The sequence below is a fragment of the Sapajus apella genome, unplaced genomic scaffold (genome assembly GCF_009761245.1).
Source record: "Sapajus apella isolate SASKATOON/1434 unplaced genomic scaffold, GSC_monkey_1.0 scaffold18, whole genome shotgun sequence".
Lineage (NCBI taxonomy): Eukaryota > Metazoa > Chordata > Mammalia > Primates > Cebidae > Sapajus > Sapajus apella.
Window position 1 is genome coordinate 31,453,883 of NW_022436958.1, and position 26,685 is coordinate 31,480,567.

At 40.9% G+C, this 26,685-nt stretch overlaps 1 protein-coding gene across 1 annotated transcript in view; it reads right to left on the reverse strand.

The window, feature by feature from the left end:
• Positions 1-26,685, reverse strand: part of STK39 (serine/threonine kinase 39) — a 317,234-nt gene that overhangs the window by 219,570 nt on the left and 70,979 nt on the right. The window contains exons 3-5 of the mRNA XM_032286623.1: positions 17,819-17,927; positions 14,241-14,382; positions 12,399-12,454 (exon numbers count right to left, since the gene is read on the reverse strand). Coding sequence (XP_032142514.1) covers positions 12,399-12,454; positions 14,241-14,382; positions 17,819-17,927 — 307 coding nt within the window. The remainder of the gene's footprint in view (positions 1-12,398; positions 12,455-14,240; positions 14,383-17,818; positions 17,928-26,685) is intronic.

Here is a 26,685-nt window from a genome sequence, read left to right on the forward strand (position 1 = left end):
AAGGGGGAAGAAAACATACTGCAAGAAGAATTTAATTCACTTTTTGCCAATGTTGCTGTTGGGGCTATACTTACATAAACCTACAACAAAGAAAATAACATACTTCTAGGAAAATAGGAGACAGAAGTCACTTCAACACCCTAGTCTAGACCCTCGCTACTCAAAGTGCAGTCCATAAACCAGACCAGCATTACCTGTAAGGCTTTAAATGCAGAATCTTGAGTCCCACTCCAGGCCTACTGAATCAGAATCTGAATTACAGCAAGATCTCCAGCTGACTGTACTTGGAAGAAGAGAAGCACTGCTCTAGATTACTGTCTTCCTAGCAGGCACTATGGCATGATTCAGTGGGACTAGAAGATCTCAATGCACAGCCAACCCTACAGCTTCCTCTTTCACCTCTTGGATGAAGAGAACCATGGCAGTGGAGAAAGAGTGACAGGAAAAAAGTATTTGTGTGTGCATATTCATGTATCTTATGACACAGTAAGTCCAAGGGCAATCCTAAAAAGAAATCATATACCACACAGAACTATCTAACCCAGTGATTCTCAACTGTGTCTCACATGTCCAATAGAATAAATTCATCCACATGGTACATCTAATTGGGAATACACAGATTTTCATGAAATCATATTTAAGTTCATAAAAATAATTTATAATCACAGCACTTACTAATGGTTTATCAGTAACAGTTGCTCACTGTAGGTGTGACAGTGCTGGGAGAGAGGCTATAGATAAACATCACTCATAGCGTACAGATTCATGTGGCACTACTCCTTTGTCTCTCATTTGTGAAAAACTTCTGATGAACTGTGTAAGGGTGATAGCAGATTGGTACAATCATATTATTAGAGTGATAACCTTGAATCTGCTTACCTTTTAAGCAAGTCAATAAATACATTGGCACCTTACTATTAATAATCAGTTATTCACACACCACTACAAACTGGGACACACCACTCATCTTGCTTGGAGAGAACCTGGTACCCCAAGAAGAACCAGGAAGAACAAAAGAGGGTCTTTTGACACCCTCACTCCCACCCAATTCCTTCCCCTCACCCCACATCAGGCTCCTGGTTTTCATTTCTATTTATTCCTTCTTGAAAGCAAATGGTGCTTACTGGTCTTGTTTGGCTCTACACACCATGGCCCCAACCACGGCATGGCGTCCAAGTCACTCACAGTCAAAAAACATAATCTGCAGTATTTCCTAAGTCTGGGCCCTACAGAATCACTTTTCAACTTCTCTAGACAAATCCATCTTCCCTGTCTATTAATGAGGGAGTGGTAGTCATGACCTTCTTTGAAACATCTGATAATGACAATTTCACAGCCTTTCTCTGACAACAAAAGAAGAAATCCTAAGACAGTCTATAAAGGACAGAGTTTCATCTTTTAAAACAAAAGAAACACAAAGAAGCAAGTCTTCCCATGACTGGGGGTCTCATATTGGTAGGCTCTTGACATTGCCATCAACCAGTTTCCTTCAAATAGGCTACATCCTTTGCACCTGCTACAAGGAATCAAATCAATTCACGACAGATGAAAGAAAAATTCAACAGGATGATTCTTGGTAAAAATACTGAGGTTGCCACTCCCGCCCCAGTTCCTCAGCCATTCTCTCAATCAAGACAATAACAGGGACAAAAAGAATCAGTGGTGGTCAATGCCAACTATATTTGGCTGAGAGTTCAACTGACTGATAGAGTCAATTAGCCACAGCAGTGGAGAGCACCAGTTGAACAAAATAGCAAACCACAGATAATCTGCCCATCTATGTCAGAGCTACAGAACCATTGCCCCAAAGCAGGTGAATTTTCAGTAAGAAGTGGAGTCAGTGGTCAAGCCTGGAGGAGCAACAGAAGAGAAGGTTGGAGGAGGAGTCTCAGGCCAGCTGTGCTGAAGGTTCCAGGCAAGAGAAAAATTTTTCAAGTCCAATGATACACGTGACCAAGAGCTCGCTAGTGGTCAACTTTCTATTAAATATGATAATTACACTGCACAAAGGAAAAACACAGATAATTCCCACACAGGTAATGTCCATTCATCCCTGGATACCCAATGTGGGGTAGGAGGACTATTTTTAAAGATGCTCTGGTAAAAGCGGCCACAGGACACAGCCTTGGCTTATTCTCCTCTCTATGCCCAAGATCTTCCTCTGATTTGAATTCTTTAAAATAGTACTGAGAACATCTTTAGTGACGGCAACTAATGAAGTGTTATTTGAACATTTTGATGCAAGATAGGTCCTCGGAGAGTATCTTGTCAACCTTCCTTACTTTACAATGGAAGGAACTGAGCCCTGGGGCTGCTGAACTGTCAAAAGGCGTAAAGTAGGGGTAAAACCTAATGGCAAGAAGTGAAAGTGAAGTCTGAGGAGATCTGAGAGTGATATGCTTTTATGACCTTCAGAATGACCTAAACAAGTCCACAATTGCTCGACAGTCCTCAGACGCTTCATCTGAAGGATGTATTGTCCTGAGCCCACACAGTTGTTGTAAGGAGAGCACCAGGAAAGTATATTATACAGGTATTATTGTTTCCCAAGCCAAAGGTATGCTTCCAAAGTCAACGAGGACTTCTGGCTGGCCATATCCACAGAGACAGGCACGAACACCTTAGATCAAATATTAATGTCTAAATTTCCAATGCAATATTCATATACCTGCAGGTGATCTTTTTTATACAAATCTCCATTCAACTAGTGCTACTATCAGAAGCCTCCATTAAGCCACAATAGCCCATCTGTACACGTAAAAGATATGATCCCTATGGGAGAAGATTAAAATAACACAACTCCAGTTGCTGCAAGTATTTAAGGAAACAATGCGCATTATTTTTTTACAAAGTTTTGAGAAGGATTAGCTGAATCTTCAAAGAATCTGCAGATTTCCAAGTCTGTGATAAAAGAAAACCTCACACTGAAAACTCCTAACATTGAAGAGCCACTAAACTATAAGAATCATATATTAAACGCTGCTGCTCAATATCCTTTTAATGTTAATTTACTATATAGTCAGATGTTCATTAATTCATTCAACAACTATTTGCCAAGATCTCACTAAGTGCCAGTTCCAGTTCTAAGTACTGGGACTGTAGACCAGAAACCCCTGCTCTCGCAGAGCTGACTTTTAAGTTGGGGCAGGGGTAAGGGGGAGAGGTAAATATAGATAAAAGCAAAATTACAAAATATAATACATAGCAGTAGTTCTCAGACTTCAGCCTGCTTCAGAACTCTTAGAGGGCTTCTTAAAACACAGATTGCTAGGCCCTACCTCTAGAGTTTCCAATTCAGAAGGTCTAGGGTGGGAGAGCACAAGAATTTGCATTTTTATCAAGTTTATGCTGATGCTTCTGGTCTAGGAGCACAGCTTGAGAGAGCCACTGATATACAGTATGCTGATGTGTACTATAAAGAAAATAGAGCTGGGCAGGGGATAGAAAGTATGGGACGGGGGGCTTGCAATATGAGGCTGTGGAAGTCTCACTGATGTGACACTTGAGCCAGGATCTGCAGGAGGTAAGGAAAAAGAGTATTCCAGAAAGAAGGAACAGCCTATGCAAAGATCCCGAGGCAGTGGCACGCAAGGTAAGGAGGCCAATTTGACTGAAGAGGAAGAAGTTAGAGTAGAGATCAATGAGATAACCATAAGGGTAGCCAAGAGAAAGGAGAACAGACCCAAAGTCAGGCAAGAAAGTTTTATTAATCTGCCGGGCTGCTCTGTAACAGTCAGAGGAGGCAGCCCTGAGCCTACAAAACAAGGGGTTTACATAGAGTGAGAGGGGCATAAGGGGGTTTTAGGACTGAGGTAATCTATCCGCTGGTAACAGGCACAGAGATAGTTTGTTAACTTGTAACAGACCTACAATACATCATCCTGTGACTTTTGTGGCAGCAGTCTTTTAAAAAAAAAGAGAGGCCGGGCATGGTGGCTCACACCTGTAATCCCAGCACTTTGGGAGGCTGAGGCGGGTAGATCACAAGGTCAAGAGATAGAGACCATCCTGGCCAACATAGTGAAACCCTGTCTCTACTAAAATAAAAATTAGCCAGGCATTTGGCACGTGCCTGTAGTCCCAGCTACTAGGGAGGCTGAGGTGGAAGAATCGCTTGAACCCAGGAGGCGGAAATTGCAGTGAGCCAAGGCTGCACCACTGTGCTCCAGCCCGGCAACAGAGCAAGACTCTGTCTCAAAAAAATAAATAAATAAAAATAAAAATAATAAAAAGAGAGAAACCAGGAGGTTTTTTTTTTACAGATATGTGTCAAACGGGAATTTACAAGTGTGGATAACCAACATATGTTTTCCCTGTCCTCCCTGGAGCTGCCCATGCTGCCCGGATGGCTGTAATCAGGCTTTGCTTAATTGCAGCACGTCTCTCAGCCTTGATGTGGCGCCTAGGTAGGGCTTCAGGAATGCAGCTACAGAGCAATCAGAGGGAGGGAAGGGTTCAGCCTGCACAGCTTGTCCCTAACAATAATGAGGGGCCAGATCTTATAAGGCTTCACGAGCCACCTTAAGGATTTTGACTTTCACTCTGAAATGGGAAGGGGTTGGAGGGTTTCAAGAAAAGGCATAATACAAGTCAACTTAGTTTAACAGCATTACTCTGGATGCTGTGTAGAGACCACAGAGGGGCAAAGGCAGAAAATGAGGTCCTCTGAGGAGGCTGCCATAATAATCCAAACAAGAACTGATGGGTCTGTGGACCAGGATGACAGTAGGGAGCTGATGAAATATGGTCAAGCATAGGATTTACTAACATATTGGACAGGATATAGGGTCTAAGAGAAAGACAAGGGTCGAGGAACGTCAAGATTTCTGGCCTATTCAATAGAAGAATGGTTCTCCCATTAAAATAATTGGGAAAGACTGAGAAGTGCAGTTCAGGAGCACAGGGGCCATAGAGCTCTCTATTGAAGTTATCCATTTTTTAGATTTGAAAGGAAATTTGACAGCCTGAGCATATCATTTTACAGGTGATACAAACTATGGCCAGCAAAGAGTAAGGACGGTAAGTTAATGATCATGGCGGGCTAGATTGGCTGCTGTGTCCTTAAGTGTGCTACATACAATCAAGTGTTAAATCAAATTCCATTCCAGGTTAACACTATTTAAATTTCCCAAAAATCTATAATCAATGTATGATACATGCAGTAACTTATGTTATTGACCAAAACCTATTTCTAATACATATTTAAGACTTACCTCCATTACAACCTATTCAACTAGTCCTAATGTGGCTAACTTAAGTTACCAAGGTATATGTGTTCCCTGAACACATTTTTAAAATTAAATTTATATAGTTAACTGTTTAGTGTCTGTGTCTCCTAAACAATAAACCCCATGACAGTAGATACAACATCTCCATTGCTTATCACTGTGTCAACTCAGAGGACTGTGCCTAGAACATAGCAAGCGCTCAATAAATACCTGTCAACTAACCACTGAAGATACACTGAAACCAAACACCTAATGTTTGCCTTTTCCTCCACAGAAGGAGCAGGCTATACAGATGAAGGCTCTGGGGAAAAGAAAATAAAAATAAATGAAAAAATAAGCGAAGAACCAAACTGCTCTGCTTTCAAGTCTAAAAACTCTTATTTTAGGCAGACCTCAGTAGCTTTTGGTAATATGGGAAATTTAATTTCAGGCCCTTACAGGAAGGAAAAAAGAGAGGTATAGAGGGAGACTGAGTCCGATCTGCCTCACACCCCCCTAGACACTCTTCTGCGAAGCTCAGCCCTGTCCCCATGCAGCTAAATGTGCACAGCTGAGCAAAAATTCCAGCAGGGGAGTACAGCAAAGCGGTTCTCCTCCATCGGGTTCACCCAGTAACATTTCGTTAAGTTGTTGCTCTAACAACTGCTAGCAGCTGTCGAAGCTGCTTACAATCTCCCCAAATATTTCTCACTGATGGTGTACAGATGGAACGAAAAACTCAGTTTCCAGAACTGACTACATTCTTGGTTCATGCTAGAGCTTTCATTAAATGTTAACATATCAAAATGTCAAGATATCAAACATCAGGTAGCCACATTAATTTACTGTCCTTATTCACTTAAGCAAAAAAAAAAAAAAAAAAAAATCATGTATGAGAATTTTGTCATAATTCACAGTTATAAACTGTTGCCAAAACTCAAAACAAGTATTTTGGTTCACTATAAAGAAAGCACTTGATACCCCCACCAACAGATTTTAATTTTCATGTGTATTCTATTTTCTAAGTGTAACCAGTGCCTCTTTATGTTCTCTGCTTCACTCTTCCTTCACTTTATTAATCATTTCATTGCTTTCTGTCTAGGGCAGCGCTTGTCCAAAATCAGAAGTGCTGTTGCTCATTAAAGACTATTTTCAGCCTTTAAACTATGCAATAATATACACACCTAAATATTTAAAATATTTCTGCCTCCCTCCCTGCTAAGCTAATATATTCTTACTCATTTGAACTCTCAGCTATGCCTCACATCTGCTCCCTCTGCCACCGACAGGCACATGTACTTGCATACCTGCTGCTGAGACACGGTGTCTCGCATGCCTCCAGGCAGACTGCACTGACCCAAACTTCAGGAACACCTGCCATGTGGCAGGCACTATCTGGGGATGTTGAGATGAACAACAGAGTTTCTCCCTCTGGGAGGTATCCAGTCTCAAGGGAAGATGGGAAAATGGAGGCCAATTTCAGTACTGTGTGACAGGCTAGCTAGTTAGAGTATGGACAGACCCTTCTAAACCACCAGGGTGAGGTGCTTAATTCCATACAGGTGGGTATGATAGAGGTGGAGGAAATGATCAGGAAAGGTTTCTCAAGGAAAGAATTCTTCATGAATGTGTCGTGAAGAGAAGTTACTCAGGTAAGAAAGGGGAACCCTGAACAAGAAGCTATAAGCATTTCATGTCACAGCAGAAAGCACTTGCAGACAAGACTCGAAAAACAGGCAGGTCCTTCATCTGCCATTATTAGGAAGCTGGGGCTTTATTCCATCAACAATGCTTATAAACTTTATGCAAGGGGAAGATATGGTCAGATCTACACTGCAGATTCTACACTCTGGTGATACTGAGGAAATTGAGGGGACAAAGAAAAAGAAAGAGCAAAACAATATGGCAGGAGGTCAGATGGCGTGCCTAAGGCCTCACCTCCCTGGCCACCATGAGCTTACCACACCCTAAGTAATTAGGAGACACCATCTCAATTTCAGTAGGAAAGCCATGAGTTAGCTAACTGTAAAACAAAATGTGTTTTAACTCCTTTAATGCTGTAGTATATTCCCATTACACGAAAGTGCAAAATGAGGCACAGAAAAGCTAAATAATTTGGTTACACAGCTAGAAGGGGCAATACCAGAGTTTGAACCATGGCTGTCTGGTGTCAGAGCCCATGCTCTGAGGGCCAAGATGAACATAAATGTGATGACATCATTTCCCGATGGGATGCCTCAGGGGTTTTCAGAGCTTTCCCATACTAATCAGAAGCTGACTCCAGGGCTGCTGGGGTGCCCATATTATCTTGCTCAAAGCAGCAGCCTCTCTTCCCTACAACACAAGAAATAACTCTTCAACCCCCACCCTCCCATCAAAGTGCACTTTATGAGGGCCAAAGAGCACAAACGGAAAATGAAAGAACCTAGCAGCTACGGGTGTAAAAACTCAACCACCTTGCACACCTTCCTCTGGCACCTTCTGGATAACATCTAAGTGACAGAAGTTAAGTTTTGTTGCATGTTTTCCTGGCAGTTTTAGCCATGGAGTTTTCAGTGTTCAAGATGCAGACTTAGGCTGAAAATGCATTCAAGGCTGATAAGGATATGATCTCCCTCCCACTAAATAAGAGATCCTACCCAAAGTTACACCAAGGTACCTAGGACAGTGAAAAAACTAGGGCATAAGCTTTATTTGAATGGATTCCCATACTTGAGGCAGTTTGATGATAATTTTCTAGAGTTCTAGGCTGCTTTAGCTCAGTACCAGATTTTATTTCTGTTATGTAAAACCAGGGAAGGGAAATTCACATTCACACACATAAGCACTGTCTTTGGGTACTGGGTCTACTACAACAAAATACCTTAGACTGGGTGATTTAGAAACAACAAAAACTTATTTATCAACAAAAACAGTTCTGCAGGCTGGGAACTCCAAGATCCTCGCACCAGCAGATTCACTATCTGGTAAGGACCCACCTTCTTGTTTATAGATGGTGCCTTCTCTTTGTGTCCTCACATGGTAGAAGGGCACGGCAGCTCTCTGGGGCCTCTTTATAAAGGCACTGGTCCCATTCATGAGGGTTAACCCTCATGACCTTATCACCTCCCAAGGCCCCACCTTCTAACACCATTACATTGGTGATTAGGTTCAACATATGAATCTGGGGGCACACAGAATTAAAACCACAGCACACACACACACACCTAACAGGCAAAAGTAAGTGAACGTGAGCATGAGATCTACCTTACGTAATGTAGTGGTAAGCCTCTAGAAAGTTCTTCATAAATCAAACATGTTGAAATCAACATTTTTACAGAACATCAAGAGTAGCCACTATTTTTTTTTTTAAATCTTTAGATTAAACAGATTTGCAGAAACCACACCCCAAAGTGACCCATTTCATATGAATTTCTGTTTGCTCAAAATAGTGTCTCTCATTAATTCCGGACAAACAGGCTTAGCCATTTGCCAAAACACTAAGCTTTTCCTGACAGTATGACAGGGCATCAAACTGGAAAACAAAATGCTATGCCGTGGGAAGAACATGACTTTCGAGTAGCCACTCCCCCTTCTATCACACAGTGCAGCAAAATGTATGACATTTTCCAAGGCAGGAAGTTACACACACAGGACCTCTAAGCATAGAAAGCACAGCAACAAGGAAAGCATTTTCTCTTCAACTCTGAGTAGGCAGTCCTCAGGTTCTAATTCACTACATCAAACCTGAAGCTTTCCTGCCTGAAAAGAGTGTGGTGTCATTATTGAGCTTAATTCTATACCAAATGAAGTTTAGATGATTGCTTATCCTACCCCTGAAACCTTACCAGGGACACCTCTGTGTTTCAACCTGAAGGAGCAAGGAGGAGGAGGGTGCTGAATATGTTCCCTGGCCCAAGGAGGGAATCAATTTATGCAGAGACACAGAAGAGCTAGCTAGTGACTGCCCTGGCATTCCATCTGAAAGTGAGGTCATTTAAATCCATCTTTAAGGTCCTCCTCCCGGAAATCCCACAGATGATGAGTTGACAGTTTCTACAGTCAGACTGTCCAAACCCAAAGCATGGATCCACCGCTTATTCTATGTGTGACCTGGGCAACTGACTTCCCCACTGTAACTTAGTTTCTCATCTGTAAAATGGATGCAATAGTACCTTCCCCATGGATCTGTGCGGAGGACTGAATGAGACACAAAGCATTCAGAACCTAAAACCTGGCCTGACACACAGGACTCAATACACATTAGTTACTGATTTTTATACCTGCGTTCAACAGAAGTGTACATTCTTCCCACAGAATGCGGACTGTGGTAAACAGAACCAGGCACATTATCCCATCTACCACACTTCTAGTTGCATAATAAAGTGGGGGTTTCTTGTGGTCTAAATCAGGCCCTTTAATCTTGTTTTCTGACAGAAAGTTCTGGAAAAGGGAATTTATATAAATTATATATATAAAAGTGAGTGTTTCCCCTAAAAAAACGAAAATCATTATGTTTTCTATTAGGATATCAAAAATGCCCTTAAAAACAACGCACACAATAAAACTCTCAAGGTGGGTGATGTATACACTCAAAGAAATAAATGCAAACTTAACTTCTCCCCTGCTTCACTTTTATTTCCAACGACACGGCCTCAGAGGCAAAACGATACAAAGGGAAAAGAGCAAAAACAGTCTGGGTAAAAACAACGTATTATTTGTGCAGGTAGCAACAAAAAGCGACGGTCTCATCCCTGCCATTGCTGAGTCTCCACGTGTCACTCTTGCCCTGACCTCCCCTATTTCGCCCATCGACAAGGATGCCAGCAAAAGACCCTGAGACTCCTGGTCCTCATTTTTGTTCAGGCAGCGACCAAGTGCCTGACCAAGAAAATCAATCTCCTACAAAACAAGGACAGCAGTAACATCTACCTTTCCAAAGAGACATTAAAAATGCTTTAAGGCAATAACCTTATTTTATATTATAGTTAGCACTAAAAATTCAAACTTTAAATACTGTCTTAGTTCGATGTTATGATCAGGTCAGATAATATGGGGGAAATTAAGTGTGAATTCTAGAAAGCGATAGCTCCAGAGATGCAGAAGCTACACATTTAGGTGCCTGTCAAGCAGCCACCATACATCTGGGAAATGGCCACTCCAGCTTGTGTTATTACACAAGCATGAGGTTGCGTACTCGACAAGGTGCCAAGGAAGCCCCGAATGCCTGGAACACAAAGTCCTCAGCACATGCCAGGCACAGGGAAGGCACAGCCCTCTCTATACATCAATTCATTTAATTTCCACAACCACCCCGGGCGGGGGCTTCCTGCCTGAGCCCTTCTGAACTCTGCAGCCCCTGCAGTGCAGCCACCTACTGGGTCACAACAGACACCTAGGCAGTGAGGAAAAACCCAAAGGCCTGTGACGGAAAGAAAAAGTCAGGAAATCTTACCTTGGGGATTCCTACTGGGAAAAAGAAAAGGACGATGTGTTCCAAAAGGCTCAGGGAGAGGCTCAGATCATTAATCTGACAAGAATGATGGGATGGGATGACTGACAGAGAACCAAGTAATAGAGTAAGACAGGGGTTGACCAGCCTTTGCATTTCAAAGGCAGTTCACTGCTATTTTGACCCTCTTAGTGAGAAACTAACATTTCATCACAAAACAGAAAATTAGCTGTACTTTCTTATCAGCTTAGAGCAAGATTAATGGCAAGTTAGCTTCCAAATTCCACAATTAATAAGTATTACCTTTTGGTAACTCATAAGACCCCTCAGAGTTGAAGCTCTTGCAGCGTAATTTGAGGTTCACATGATCTCCAGTCAGTGCAAGGGAGTGTCAGTGTGATCCTGTTAGTGGCAGTAATAGCAGTAATAGTAGCAACAGTAGTAGCAGCAGCGGCCAGGGTAGAACAGCAGTTACTGATATTTACTGCATGCCTATTACATGTTGGCCACTGCTAAGATCACTGGACCTTGATTTCACAAACAGAGATGAAGTAGGTTATATTTTTACCCCTCTTTAAGGAAACTGAGTCATACGAAGGCTTGGTATCCTGCTCAAGGTGGCAGAGCTACTAAGAGGTAGGCTCGGAATTTCAACCAAGTCAGTTGATACCAGAGGCTGCACTCCGAACTACCAGACTGCTTAGGGCTGGACGGTTTGAAATTTCTGCCCACAGATGTTTTTCAGCTGTCACTTGTTTTACTGAAGTACTTTTTCAAACTGTCCCTAGCCTGTGGGATACAGTCCACTCGTAAGGACAAGATGCACACACAAAGCACCAATTCGGATGGCTCAAGAACTAAATGAAGCATCCACTATGAGGAAAGGCACCAGAGTAGGGGGGAGGTGGGAGATGAATCAAGAGTTGCCAAAGACCGATAATTATTGAAACCAGGTGATGGGTGCATGTGAGCTCATCTTACTCTTCTCTGCAATGACAGGTCGGTCCAGTACAGGGAAGGACTGTCTAGCCAAAAATGCCAAAAGCACCCCCCTAAGAAACCATGAAAGCTAAAAGGATTGCTGAGACAGACTTTTAAGGACATGGGTAAAGCAAGAGTTAATATGGACGTGGCTACATCTTATCCCTGGCCTTTAAGGTTACTCTACGGCCAATAACAAAATGAGAGGCTTCGAGCACAGAAAGCGCTCAGCTGACGTTGCGTGTTCGTGCAACAGATATTCACTGCATCCCCAGCCTGCCAGCTTAGTCAAGAGTAGCCATGTTGGGTCAGATTTAAGAACAAAATAAGATCCAGATTTTTAAAGTTTACAATTCTTCCAGGTACTTCTTAAGAACAAATTAATTTTTCATTGATGTATACAATGTTTTAAAATTTCAAACTTATCAGAAAGCTTTTTCAAAAGTGCATTTCTTGAAGTTACGTATTACCATTGTACAATGTGAATGGTAGAAAACATAATAAAATTGAAAGTAAAATTGTTCTTCATTAAAAGGCTATGTACTAAAATGGCATTTTTTTACAGGATGATCTAATGACTTATCAAAACAATAAGGAAAACATGTTATCCTTCAGACCCAAACATTCTGTAAATACATGTCATATAAAACCAGGCAGCCCAGATACATTCTTAAATGAGATTACATGCATTTATTCATTTCTCAGGAATGATTCTACATTCCTTGAAACTGTAACACTTCTGTAAACAAGTAAAGAATTTTTCTGTTTATCAGCTTTACCTGCTATTTGCACCGAACCATCTTCACCCAGAAGAATATTACCAGCTTTCAGATCCCTATTAAAAAAAAATAGAAAATAAATTGTGGGGTACAGACTTTATTGATTCACTCAGGAAGATTTTAAAACATATCACACAATGTAGCTCTTTGACATAATCATTTTCTAGATATTAAGATTATATCACAGATTTTAAAAGTTATAGGCTGGGCACAGTGGCTCACTCGTGTTATCCCAGCACTTTAGGAGGCTGAGGAGGGCAGAGCACCTGAGATCAGGAGTTGGATACCAGACTGGGCAACATGGTGAAACCTTGTCTCTACTAAAAATACGAAAATTAATTGGGCATGGTGGCGGGTGCCTGTAATCCCAGCTACTTGAAAGGCTGAGGCAAGATAATCACTTGAGCCCGGGAGGCGGGGGTTGCAGTGAGCCAAGACTGTACCATTGCACTACAGCCTGGGCAACAAGAGTGAAACTCTGCTCAAAAAAAGGTATAAGAATACACCTGTCATTTTAGTTTGCTCCTGGGGAGAGTAAGGATTTTAGAAAGAAATATTTTATATGAAATAATTATCCAAATGTAACTAAATCATCAGTAAGCAGACTCTCTATTTTATGCTTCAGAGTTAGAGACTGCCCATAAACTCACACTACTGTCATTCTACCAACTATTACAGCCCAGTCTATGTAAAGCTCCTCTACTTCCACTTAAATTTGTCTGGAGTACAGTTTCAAGTTAATTCTCTTTCTGAAAAATGAACTTCTCTCCCCTGGCGAGAGATGGATTATAAATAGGAATTATAGGCTATATATAATATTTCTTTACTATATAAAACCTGTACAATCTTAATACTTTGAAAAATGACAATTTGCAATTTATAAATTCAATTTCTAAAGTAATTTTTTTCTAATTAATGAAAAATACAGGCCAGGCATGGTGGCTCACGCCTGTAATCCCAACGCTTTGGGAGGCCAAGGCGGGCAGATCATCTGGGGTCAAGAGTTCCAGTCCAGCCTGGCCAACTTGGCAAAACCCCATCTCTACTAAAAATATGAAAATTAGCCAGGTGTGGTGGTGGGCGCCTGTAATTGCAGCTACTAGGGAGGCTGTGGCAGGAGAATCGCCTGAACCCAGGAGGCAGAGGTTGCAGTGAGCCAAGATCATACCATTGCACTCCAGCCTATGCGACACAGCAAGACTCCAACTTAAAAAAAAAAAAAAAAAAAAAAAAAAGAAGAAGAAGAAGAAGAAGAAAAATATAGTAGAAATAATTAAATATAAATTTCAGGGTAGGAGAATTACATTATTAGTATTACTGGTAAATGGCTCTTTACTTGCAATAATTCCTAAGAGCCCAAGTAGCACTAACTCATGTGAAACATCAAGCACTCATCCTATGTGATTTGACTATATGAAGAATTGGCATTTTATGTCACAGAAGAAGAGTGCCTTCTTCTTCCCTCTTACCACCACATCAAAAATAATTCACATATTACAATGTTTGGACAGTATTGCTTGTGTTAGAAAGGTAGAAATGCTATCCAGTTCAACTAGTATAATTCAAGAGTAGTTATCATTACTGACTTTTTTTTAATGAGTCCATGTAGTCCTTTTTATATTCCACTCTTATTCCAGTGAAAGCAACTGAAGCAATCCCAAGGATACCAATATAATTCATCAAATTGTATTCTCTTGTTTCTTTGTTAAGTACCTTTTCCCCATCTATTTAGCCTAAGTTAAAGTCAACACCTGCCTGCAACACATATTTCCTTAACATTCTTTACAAACTAGGGCTGAAGATAGGAACAGCTGAATTTAAACATCTGTGCAGAGGTCATACCTGTGAATCTGACCATTTCTGTGTAGATAGTCTAAGCCTTCCAAAACCTCTTTAAGAATTGTTGCTATTATTGCCTCTTCCAGGACTCCGTTCTTATGTTCTCCTCGGTTGACAATGTATTTTATGATATCCAACATTGAACCTAAGTAGACAAACAGAAGAATTAAAACATAAGCACCCTCAATACCTTTTCAGAACCAGCCTCCACTATGGTAAGAAATTTAATGGAAACATCAAAATATGGGCTTTATTTAATACAAATATTCCCAAGGCAGACAAACAACTGAATGGCAGCCCCATTAACAAAAACACTAAATCCAAGTTTGCAAGAGCACTGTCAGTGTGAATTTAACAAGAAGGATTCTGGGTCAGGAACCAGAAGGTTGTTCATGGCCATTCCATGGTTGTCCCTTTTCCCTAGAAATACTGGGTACAGTATTTCTCGCAAAAATTCCTAAGAGCAACCTTCTAAAGCAAGCAGTCTGAACTGACAAACAAAGGAGTATGAAGCCAGGAGAAAAGGCAGAAGTGAACTGCTGAGAGGAAAAACCATACTCTTTGAGCATCTAAATCACAACTGCAAGGGGGAAAGAAGTATGTTGTTTCTAGACCTGTGCTTATAACCAGAAGATTCCTTCCTGCGACACTACATGATCCTTATTTTCTTTCCTTCTTTTTCTTTTTTTATTTGAGACAGAGGCCGCCTCTGTCATGCAAGCTGGATTGCAGTGGTACAATCACAGCTCACTGCAGCCTCAACTTCCCAGGATCAAGTGATCCTCCTACCTCAGCTTCTCAAGTAGCTGGGACTACAGGTACCTGCCACCATGTCTGCCTAATTTTCATAATTTTTGTAGAGATGGGGCTTCACCATGCTGTCCACACTGGTGGTGAACTCCAGGGCTTAAGTGATCTACCCACCTTGGCCTCCTAAAGTGTTGGGCTTATAGGCGTAAGCCACTGCACCCGGCTGATCTTTAATACATTTATCTGATATTTGAGGCACTAACACTTACAATAAAGAAACTAATACCTAGCACTTTGTTACCATATACAGATTAGTATCCTTGGCACTGTGAATTCATGTTTCAACACATATTAATTAGTATTCCAAACCCCTGGGTCAGTTGAAAAGCCGGAATTACGTGGGGGTTCAACATTTCTGAAGAGTTAACAAATGGCTTACCTCAGGACCTGAATTTGGCTCTAGGCTCTTTATAATTAACTAAGAGGATTGAGCTTCCCCATCAGATATAGCTGCCCGCCCCTCATTAAGAGATTCGATGTAATGAAATAGAAGAATACAAAGGCCTATCTTCCCCCAGAGGAAAAAAAAATTGTGTTTATTTGTTGGCTTTTAAGATTTTTGTGTTACTTAAAAAATGGTAATTCCAAAAACATTTTCTTTTTATTTTATAAGGACATACCATACCAGGCATGCCTGCATTTCTGCTCTGCTGAAAGAAAAATGAACAAGAGTCCACGTCTGCCCACATCCTTACCTGTAGAAACCTGTTTAAAAGCTGTTCTTACCTAAAGCCCAGAGAGGCTAAATTGGACTCTTAAAAAAAGACAATGAAATTTTCTGTCAGATCCTCCTCAGAAAACAGAAGAAGATTCTCAGCTTCATAAAAGTAAAAGGTAAACTCTTTAGCCTGAGCAGAGCACTTGGGACTAATCAGGGTCTTGAGTCACCAGAATTTCTCAATTCCTCAGAGTTATGGAACCCCACAAAAAGTGAATGGCTTAAGATCATCTTGTTGGCAAAGCACAAATCCCTCTGCTGAATGAAGGGACAGTTCCAGCACTCAAATGGACTGCAGTCCAGCTCTGGCAGCCTCCTTTCTCTTTTCCTTTTTTTTTTCTTTGTAATTAAAAACTGAAGTAGGCACTCAAGGAAACAATGACTAATAAGACTGAGGAAGACTGAGAACGGAACAGAACAGAACTAAACTCTCCAGGGCTCCCTGCCGAGACCCACACAAGCCAATCCGAACCAATTACAATGTCTTTCGCATCTCATTTTTGGGCTTCTGCTTGATCCAAGAGAGTTTCTTAAAAAAAAAAAAGGGGGGGGGGGAATAATAAGACACCTCCCTCAACATCTGCAGATTAAAATGGGCTCTATCAGATAAATTCTGCTACGCTAGTTTTGGGTTGTCCAGGCACAGCAAAATGTTCTCCTCTGATCCTAAACTATACTTCACGTCTCAGAAAGATACACAGGGAATGAAGCCCTCAAAAGATAACACATTAGAGATGTGGGTATGCTGGGTGCTCCCAAGGAAATCACTTGAGCTTTCTAAGCTTCAGTGCCCACATCTGTAAAATGAAGGTGTAAATACTGGCAGCACAGCATGGTAATTTTTAAGTCAACAGGTTTTACAGTCACAAATTCCAGCACCAACATTTACTCTGTGTGCGGCCTTGGGCAAGCTGCTAAACTCCCTTGAGCTTTGGTGTAATTTCTGAAAAACAGGGATGGTGACAAGGCCATTCGGGGACATTGTCAAGATTAAATGTGGTAAGGTCAGTAAATTGCCTTGGACAGGATCTAGCCACAGGGTTAGTGTTCAAAGAAGGCAACAGTTATCATTATCATTCTCTCTCTGAGAGTGATGTTAGAAGATTAAAAGAAACAAAATACAGGGATGTGAACACACCTTGTAAATTAAATTGTCAATGGCTTGCATCGCTGCAGGGATCTGAAGCTGGAGAAAGGAAGTGACTTGCCCTTTTCAAATGCAACAATAGGATGAAGATAGTGCCACTTCTGGTCAATACTGCGAGTGAATATGTAGCACCCATTTCTCCCCATGCCAACTGAAACCACATTTAGTGAGCATCCACTGGACGCTAAGTTCAACGAATTCAAAGTGCATTAGACAATCTTCATGAAGTTCACAATCTATGCACTGCCCAATACTGTAGCCACACAAGATGCTTTAAATACAAGTGAGTTAAAATTGAATACTCAGTCCCTCAGTCACACCAGCTACCTGTCAGATGCTTAAGAGTCACATGGGATTAGTAAAAAGTAGACAGCAGCACCTCAGAACATTTCCATCATCACAGAACATTCTAATCAATGGCACTGAGGTAATTCAGTAAACTGTAATGTGTTAAGGACCTAAATAGAAAAGACTCAAAGAGAAAGGACTGGCTAACCTTTCTGAAGAGTAAGTGGTTACAATGGAGAGGATGTGACCTTTTAGGCCTGAGCACGTGAAAAAGAAAAGCACATGGAAAAGAAAGGACAGATGCAAGGCTGAGAAAAGAGGAAGGTTCAGGGGCAAAGCTTAAGAGCACATAAGACATTGAGTGGGCTGCCTCTCGGCCTAAAAGGTTAGGCATTTCATACATGGAGAAGAGGACATAGATATTCCTGGAAGTTAACCGAAATTATGAAAAGCTTTGAAGACCAATGAGAAGCAATCTGGACGTTATCTTCTAGGCAATGAGAAACCAAACCAACTTTCAAATACAGGAGAGAAGGGATCCAGTCTTAAGTTCTCTCCAAAATGCTGCTTCCAACAAAAGGACAGAAAATAAGCAAACAAATAACAAAATCCACTTACCTCCACTTAGTAATTTCATGACCAGCCAAAGTTCATCTTTGACCACAAAAGAGGTGTAATAGGTCACTACGTTGGGATGGCTGCACTGACTCATGGCTTGAATTTCTTTCTATAAAAAGAGCAAAACATGACATAGTACCATGGGGTAAAAGGTGGGAAGCAAAACACAGGTGAATCACAGTTGAGTTCCTGGGTAACTTTCCTATTTGAAAGCCTACCAGAGGGGCTACCCAAGCCATTACTTCAAAGGAGATACATACGGACCAACTCTCTCACCCACATTATCAGCTCAGATTAGAATGTTCTCCACAGGAGACCACAGAGCTCTGTGGGCCAGCCACAGGACACAGGAACTTCAAGTCATTGTTATCACCTAGATGAACCCCCATCTCTGCCAGCAGAGAGCCCTGCCACACAGGACTAAGCACCTCATACCTGAACTGAAGGCTTGACAGAGAGATAAAAGACTGGGTGAGTTACTAGGACACCTGCACCCTGGTGCCAGCCTGAACTGTGGTAGATCTTAGCTCTTCCCTCATCCAAAAGGGGACAACAAAACTGTCTCTGTTTCTCAGGGCTGCTGTGATGGCAAATGAGAAAATATATTTGAAAATGCTATAGTATTATTTCCCATAGTAGATATTCCATCAAGGAAAAAAGAGGAGGTGGTAGGTAAGAGTGCGGCAGGTGAAGTAAAATAAGCTTGGGAAACATCAGATACTATATCTCATTCTAAAAGAGTCACAGGGAATATTAATACTGTCAGAGCTCTGAGAAGTCCTGCAGTAGATAAACTGCCATAGTTTAATCCACATTAACAAAGCAGGAAAAGAATGCTTTGTGGGTCATATCTTGGAAACGCTGCTACAGAGAATAAAAGTTTTATGTAAAGACATATGACAACAAAGCTGGGAAATAAAACAAATGGGAACTTTTAATAAACCACATTTTTCTGTAATATTCAAGTTCATATTGGTTTTAGTTCGTTGTTTTAAGTTATTGCCGGACGACTCCCATAAAAGCTTCAGTCTAATGTAACCCTCAACCAAAGGGTACCAGACCAGTGTAACTCACTTTCAAGGTGCTATCGAAAAAGGACAAGAAAACCTAAATGATCAAAGAAACCTCATTTTTGCTATTATGTATTAATGATGAAAGAACGGTGCATTTACGCATCCTATGAATATATTCAATAATAATGAGCTTCCTGTTCACTCAAAGTTACCCGAGTAGAACATCCTAATTTGGGCTGCTACCTTTGCACGTTTAGTACTGCCTAATCCTCATACTACTAAAAAGATCCTATATATCCGACAACTTGGCCAAAATTCTGTAACATGTAACACATATACATTCTTTAATATATAGGTTTATTTGAAGTGCTTTTGGCTGGGTGCAGTGGCTCACGCCTGTAATCCCAACACTTTGGGAGGCCAAGGCAGACAAATCACCTGAAGTCAGGAGTTCAAGACAAGCCTGGCCAACATGAGGAAACCTGGTTTCTACAAAAAAATTAGCTGGGTGTGGTGGTGTGCACGTGTAATCCCAGTGACTGAGAAGGCTGGGGAACAAGAATTGCTTGAACCTGGGAGGTGGAGGTTGCAGTGAACTGAGGTTGCGCCACTGCACTCTAGCCTGAGTGACAAAGCGAGACTCTGTCTCAAAAAAATTAAAAAAATAATAAAAATAAAGCACTTTTAACCAAAGATAAGCTCCTTAGAAACTATCAATTTTTCTATTTTCTTTTCACTATATAGACAATGTTTTTCCTTCATCATTCCCCTCATCCATTTGAATGATTACAGGTTTCCTAAATCTGACACTTTTCAATTCAGCAACTCTTGTCCTTTGAATAAGATCTGAAACCTGAGGTCCAGTTTCCATCTGCTTCTGGTATTAAGTTCTGATGCCATAAGACACTGCTGAAGGAGAAACGGAACACTGCCCTGGCCACTCCTATTTCAAGTCAATAGCATCTGCTCAGTGAGGGGATGGCCCACTTTGAAGGTCTGCAGCATTAGGTAGGGTCCAGTTTAAACAGATGCCTAATGTTCAAAGAAATGAGAACAATGTCTCTTAAATGCAGCTGTGCTCTAAATGCAAGTGAATGCCTTTCTATAACTCCAAACTTAAATCATTTATCAAAATGCACAAAAACAACTAATGGTCATACAAAAGGAAATTCTTTCGCATTGAAGGCAAGGTTGAGTCAGTCTAGAAAAACACACTTTTTAGCCCTTTGCATTTAGAAGGCCAGAGTATCAGGCCATCCACCTACCCACAGTATCAGGTTCTGTAACACTGCAGCAACCAAATTTGTGTGTGTGTGTGTGTGTGTGTGTGTCTTTTAGAAAACTGAGTGTGTGTGTATAGGTTTTCTAAAAGAAAACCTATAGAACGTATAGATGTAATTTAGCAAATTCTATTCCTTCAAAACTCTGAACTCTGTGTGTGTGTGTGTGTGTGTGTAACTCTTTTAGAAAACTGTGGGGTGTGTGTGTGTGTGTGCTCGCGCATGCACGCGCGCGCACAAAACTCTTTTAGAAAACCTATAGAACCTATAGATATAACCAGGGGGCCGAGAGTGGCTTTGCATCAGCTTGATCACTCAACGTCACATTCTTCTTCCATGTAGCTGAGCTGTCCCCCTTCACTTCTTGGCTAGGGGGTCCAGGTCTCCAAATCCTGCACTATCCATTGTCCTACACAGCAGCTTTTCCACACTGTAGAACCTTAATGCTTACAGACATGATGAAACTTGCCTTAGGGAGAAATGCGTGTTGCTTTATCTTGGGATGTGACCTGTGCTATCACTGATCCCCAGGATAGTATTTCCACGTGTAAGCAAGTAAAAACCTGAAAACTAGAAATCTTTCCACAAAACCACCCCCTCCATTTCTTTTCAAAACGATGATGGGTGTTATCTGAATGCTCCCTTGGTAACAATCTATCTGGTAAATTAAGCTTTTCCTAATGCCCTAACTTCATTCACATGATTAGGAAAAGACGTTTATTCCCAAACATGTTTATTTGTCCCTAACCCTAAAAATGACAAAACTATTGCCTAAAGATAAAATTTTTTTAGCCAATTCTTTCTACAGAATGAATAGGTTCAAACATCCTGTTCTCTTAATTAGGTCACAACCCAAGGCAGAAGCATGAGTTAAAGCGGCACTCCCATAATTTGGATGGGCATGCAGATCACCTCAGCAATTTGCTAAGATGCAGATTCCCATTCAGAAGGGCTGGAGTGCAGCCTGAGAATCTGCATTTCTAGCAGGCTTCCATGTGATGCCAATGCCATGGGTCCAAAAACCAGACTTTTGAGTGGCAAAGCAGAAGACTGAGCTTTGAAAGAAGGCAGAGAGGAAGCTTGGGAGAGATGAGAGGAGGGATACATATGACTGTCAAAAGTGCCCCGGCGGGAGGCAGGGGGGGCGTGGCATCTGACCAACAGTACTGCCTGAGTCTGACCAGAGGAGAGGGGTAAGAAGCAAAGCTGGAAATAAGAGAGACTGTTGTGCTGACGTGGTGTGAATTTCACAAGGACAGAAAAGGGTAAAAACTGCATTGAGATTTTAAAAAGAAAGGCAAGCAAACAAAAACACCCACGAGGTCAAAGTTGGAAAAAATTACAGAACTCTGAAATCCAGGCAACACATTTGCAAAAATATAGCCAAGGAATCTAACACAGTGGCTCCCTTGGAAGCCTAGGAAATGAGACTCGGGCATGTCATCAAGTGCCAAACCAAGCTATGGCACAGTAGTTACTTCTCAGAGGCTGACAGAGCTGTTCATGCAGCTCCATCTGAAATGTACCACAAGTGAAATTTCACAAGAGTGGGAAGACCAACCTTAAAATGGGATAGCATGGAAGATACCCTATCCATCTGCTAGAACTGAAGTGGCAGCCACAGCGGCACCCCTCTGCAGGGAGCCATGTGCGGGAGACATCTCAAAGAGGGACACCCACACATTGCTGTGATGCCAGCCCTGCAAAATTTGCCAAACCAGACATTAGTGCGACATGCTAGATGGAGTGGGGAATACAAAATACATAAAGTATCCTACTCTAGAAATATGAGGAGCTGGGAGGAAAAAAAACTTCCCCGCCTCCAAAAAATAACAGAATTGAAAAAAATGGAAAAAAATGAATTTTATTTTTTTAGACAATCTCACTCTGTTGTCCAGGCTGGAGTGCAATGGTGTAATTACAGCTCACAGAAGCTTCGACCTTCCTGGCACAAGCAAGCTTCATGCCTCAGTCTCCTGAGTAGCAGGAGTGATGGGTACATGCTACCACATCCAGGTCACCTTTATTTTTATTTTTTTTGTAGAGATGGGGTCTCATTATATTGCCCAGGCTAGTCTTGAGCTCCTGGGCTCAGGCAATCCTCCTGCCTTGGTCTCCCAAAGTGCTAAAATTACAGCTGTGAGCCACTACACCTTGCCATAACTGAATATGAGACGTTCTCATATTGTTATATGGCCTTTGGTCTCCCCACAAAAAAAAAAAATATTTATCCTACAAATAGTACTGAGTACAATCAGGAACTGTGATTAACAAGAATCTGATCCTCCAGGATCTACTACAGAAGGGCTGCACTCTACATTACAGCTGGCTTAGAAGTTTGGCTCTGCCATTTGCTGGCTTGATTACCTAGGTGGGTTATCTAACATCTTTGAGCCTCAGTTTCCTTTTCTGTAAAAGAAGATTACTACCACCTACATGAGATTATTGTGAGGTAGGGGACATCAGAGCTATAAAACTCCTTGCAGAATGCCTAGCACGTAACACAAATGTTCAAAGTTAGTCTGTTCAATGTTTTCAGTTTCTTCTCTGCGTGTGAGCAGCCCCCTAATCCTGAGTGTCCCAATTCCTAAGCCTCAAAGGCACAGAGATAGACCATGGCAGCAGTCCTCACTTTTTCCTACAGAAATGTCACATGACACATTCATTGGCCCTGCTGGCTCAACGAGTTTGCTGTAATGCATGGATAGGTCCACTGGTCATGAATTTTTAGCCTCACCCCTGACTGTACATTGTCCCAATCCATGTTTTTCCTATTTCACCCTGTGTTTAATTTATACCACCTTGTCATACTTCACGTATCCTGGTAAACTGCTGCAAACTCTTTCAGAATAAGACATCTAAATAGATACTTATGCAAAGGGTTCAGAACAAAGAGAAAAAATATAAGATTAAAGATATAAGAATTAGGAAAAAGTTAAAACCCGATTTCTTTTGTTCCTAAGACCATAAGGTTCATAAAACACTAGAAGGAAAAAGATTTTGTTACTGAAAGGGAAGAGATTAAATGATGCTGAATTCAAAATATTAAACTATACTTAACCAAATTTGCATATTTTACAACTTATGTGAATCCTAAATAAACTCTTCTTTATCTGATAATGATGGCAAAATATCCTACTCGGCTACATGGTTAAGAAATCAAATCTACTCAAGCTCCAAAATTATATGCAGTTGAGATACTTCTAACTTTATTCTAAAGCAGTGGATCGCAACCTTGGCTGCATATTGAAATCACCTGGGGAACTTTAAAAAATACCCACGCCTGAGTCCCAGCCCCAGGGAGGCTGCTATAAATTGGTTTAGGAAACAGCCTGGGAATAAAACTTTTCAGAAGATCCTAGGTGATTCTAATGTGCAGCCAAAGCTTAAAACCCCTACTTGTGAGCTAAGTGCTGAAATGTATTTTTCTTCCAGTGAAACGGTGAGAAAAACATATAGCTCCCCAGCACATTTCCCCACTGCAACGTAATCTACAAAGGAATCTATATATGATGTACAGATACTATAAAATAAAACATCTATTTCCACATGCAAGAGATGACCAAATACATCTGTAAAATGTATGCAATACCCACCAAACATTCAAAGAATTCTTTAAATGGTGTAGGAGTAATCTTGTTAAATAAAAATACTTTTCAGGAAGTCATTCTCCAGCATGCACTTCTTTTAGCAGCATTATGAAAGGTAACCTAATCAATATTCAAAAATAACCAAATACTGTAAGTAGCTGGTTTAACCAAAACCAAATTTCAATGATTTCAAATGTCAACAAAGATACGGAAGAAAAGGATTAGCAAGCCTCTTAGAAGAGCAGCGTATTTTTCTGGACTGTAACTGTCAATCATGACAATGTCATTGTGAATTTATTTATTTATGAATGAGACAGAGTTTTGCTCTTGTCACTCAGGCTAGAGTGCAATGGTGAGATCAGCTCACTGCAATCTCTGCCTCCCAAGTTCAAGCAATTCTCCTGCCTTAGCCTCCTGAGAAGCTGGAATTACAGATGTACCCCACCAGGCCCAACTAATTTTTGTATTTTTAATAGAGACAAGCTTTCACCATGTTGGCCAGGCTAGTCTTGAACTCCTGACCTCAGGTAATCCACCCGCCTTGACCTCCCAAAGTGCTCGGATTACAGGCGTGAGCCACCACAGCCGGTCATGAATTTTTTTAATTATAAAAAATGATATACCATCTATACAGCAAACTCTTGCCTCCTTTATAGGAAAGGTACCAGCAGAGAAAAATCTATTCAAGGAAGAGTCAAACATTTTGTCTTGTACCACTTACAAAGCAATCAACGAATGTCCTTTGCCAGATAGCTTTACAATTATTTTCATGTGATTTGGTATCTGAGATTAACCAAGTATAATCCAATGGAACGCAGGTTTACAAACGGGAACTATCTAGATATTGTGAAGAAAGGGAAATATTTTTAAGAAATCAGGAAAAGGGGACCATAAATTTTGTGATAGCCTTAATTGGTGTTTGTAGAGAAGTTTTTAAAACTAGGGAGGAGTGGTTATAAAACTGTAAAGTATCAGGGCAACTGGAAGTCTGGAAAATCTCTCAGAAGTAGCAGAGAAATCCCAATGGGCAAACATCTACTTGCTAACAGAACAGAATGAATATCCCAAGGCCTCCTTGCTTAGTTATCACGTCACAAAATTGGGTGCTCTGCAAAAACTGTCTTAAAAAACTAAACAAATTTGCTTCGAAATGTAGAAGCCACATGTATAGTTATTTTCTTCAAATGAAACAAGGGGGAGAAGGCAAAAAATGTAATAATGATATTGAAATGCTACATGAAAACTCAATAGGAAGGTGCCATTTTCTTTTACAGTTAGCTAAAAAAGTTATTCAACAAACAATAACGATATCTTTTGGGCCCTAGAAGTGCTGAGGGTGCCACAGTGGAATCAGAATCAGAATCAGGTATGAACAATCGCTTTTTGACCATGAAATTGTGACTGGGAATACAGAAAAAATTCAAGTTGAGGTGTCATTAAAAACAGAAATCGACAGCCAGCCTGGTGGCATGCACCTGTAATGACAACGACTCAACAAGCCGAGGCAGGAGGATCACTTGAGCCCAGGAGTTTGAGGTCACCTTGGGCAACATAGCAAGACCCCATTTCTTAAAAAAAAAAATGAAAAAAAAAAAAAAAAGACAGAAACAGGAAGCATTTTTCTTGTGAGCCAAACTATACTGCTAGAAACCTGGAGGCCAATTTTTAGCACTGCTGCTGCTGTTTGGCTTCACCACCACACAGTGACAACATGAGGTGAAATGTGTCTTCTTTTTGTGGCATCCCCTGTCACACCCTGGATACTGTGTGCCATCTGGGGTTCTGCTAGGGAATAACCCTCCTGCAAAAGTGGCACAGACTCCTCCTAATACTCTCTAATCTGCCCCTGAGGATTCCACAGCCCTCCTTTTTCAGCAACTGCTTAATTAATTATGGAAATAACCAAACCAAAATAAGAACAACGGCAACACAGGAAAGAACTGAAGCATTTGTCTCAACCTAAGCAACAATCTTTTCCTGAAGTCCCTGAGGATGACAAAAGTGAGGTATTAAGAAACTGAGATGTACCTAAAATTATATTCAATCTGGGCATGCCTTCCCCATTTTCTCCTACTCTGAAAATGAGTATGTGCTGGGTCCCTGTTACTGAAAACATATCACCCCCAAAATGTTAAGTGTTGTTGCAATGTTAGTTGTTGCTTACTTTTTGAAAAAATAGCATGAGATGTTAGACATTTTAATGAACTATTTCCAGCAAATGTAGAAAACACTTAAAAGTAAATTCAATTAGTATATTTAATTAGTATCGGAATGAGCTACATTATTTTAAATTTGATGTTCCGAAAATAAAAGTTGTTTTTTCCAACCAAATTATAAATGTTTCTAAGCTAATATAACTTAAGAACTGTAAAAATGTTAGTTATGCTTATACAGTATAGTATTTATTCTCTAATTCCTTAAGAATGTTTTTGTGCTTTCAAAATATCCAAAAATGTTCTATTTCCAATCCTGTCCTCATTTGGACTATACTTGGATAAACATAAACACCAAATTATGTGAAAATAATTACAAAGCTAAATTGCAAGGGACAGATTAACAGTACAAAACTTAATGGGTGAGACTTGAAATGCCCAAAATAGTGCTACAAATTATATGAAAATAATTACAAAACAAAGTGGCAAGAGACAGATGACAGAACAAAACTTAATGATTGAAACCTGAAATGCTCAAAACAGTACTATATTCAGCAAAGCAGGCTTGCATTTTAATGCCATATACCTTTTTTTTTTTTGAGACAGCGTGTCACTCTGTCACCCAGGCTGGAGTGCAGTGGCACGATCTCGGCTCACTGCAACCTCCACCTCCAGGGTTCAAGCGATTCTCCTGACTCAGCCTCCCAAGTAACTGGGTCTACAGGTGTACACCACCACGCCTGGCTAATTTTTTTGTATTTTCAGTAGAGGCTGGGTTTTACCATGTTGGTCAGGCTGGTCGCAAACTCCTGACCTCATGATCTGTCCGCT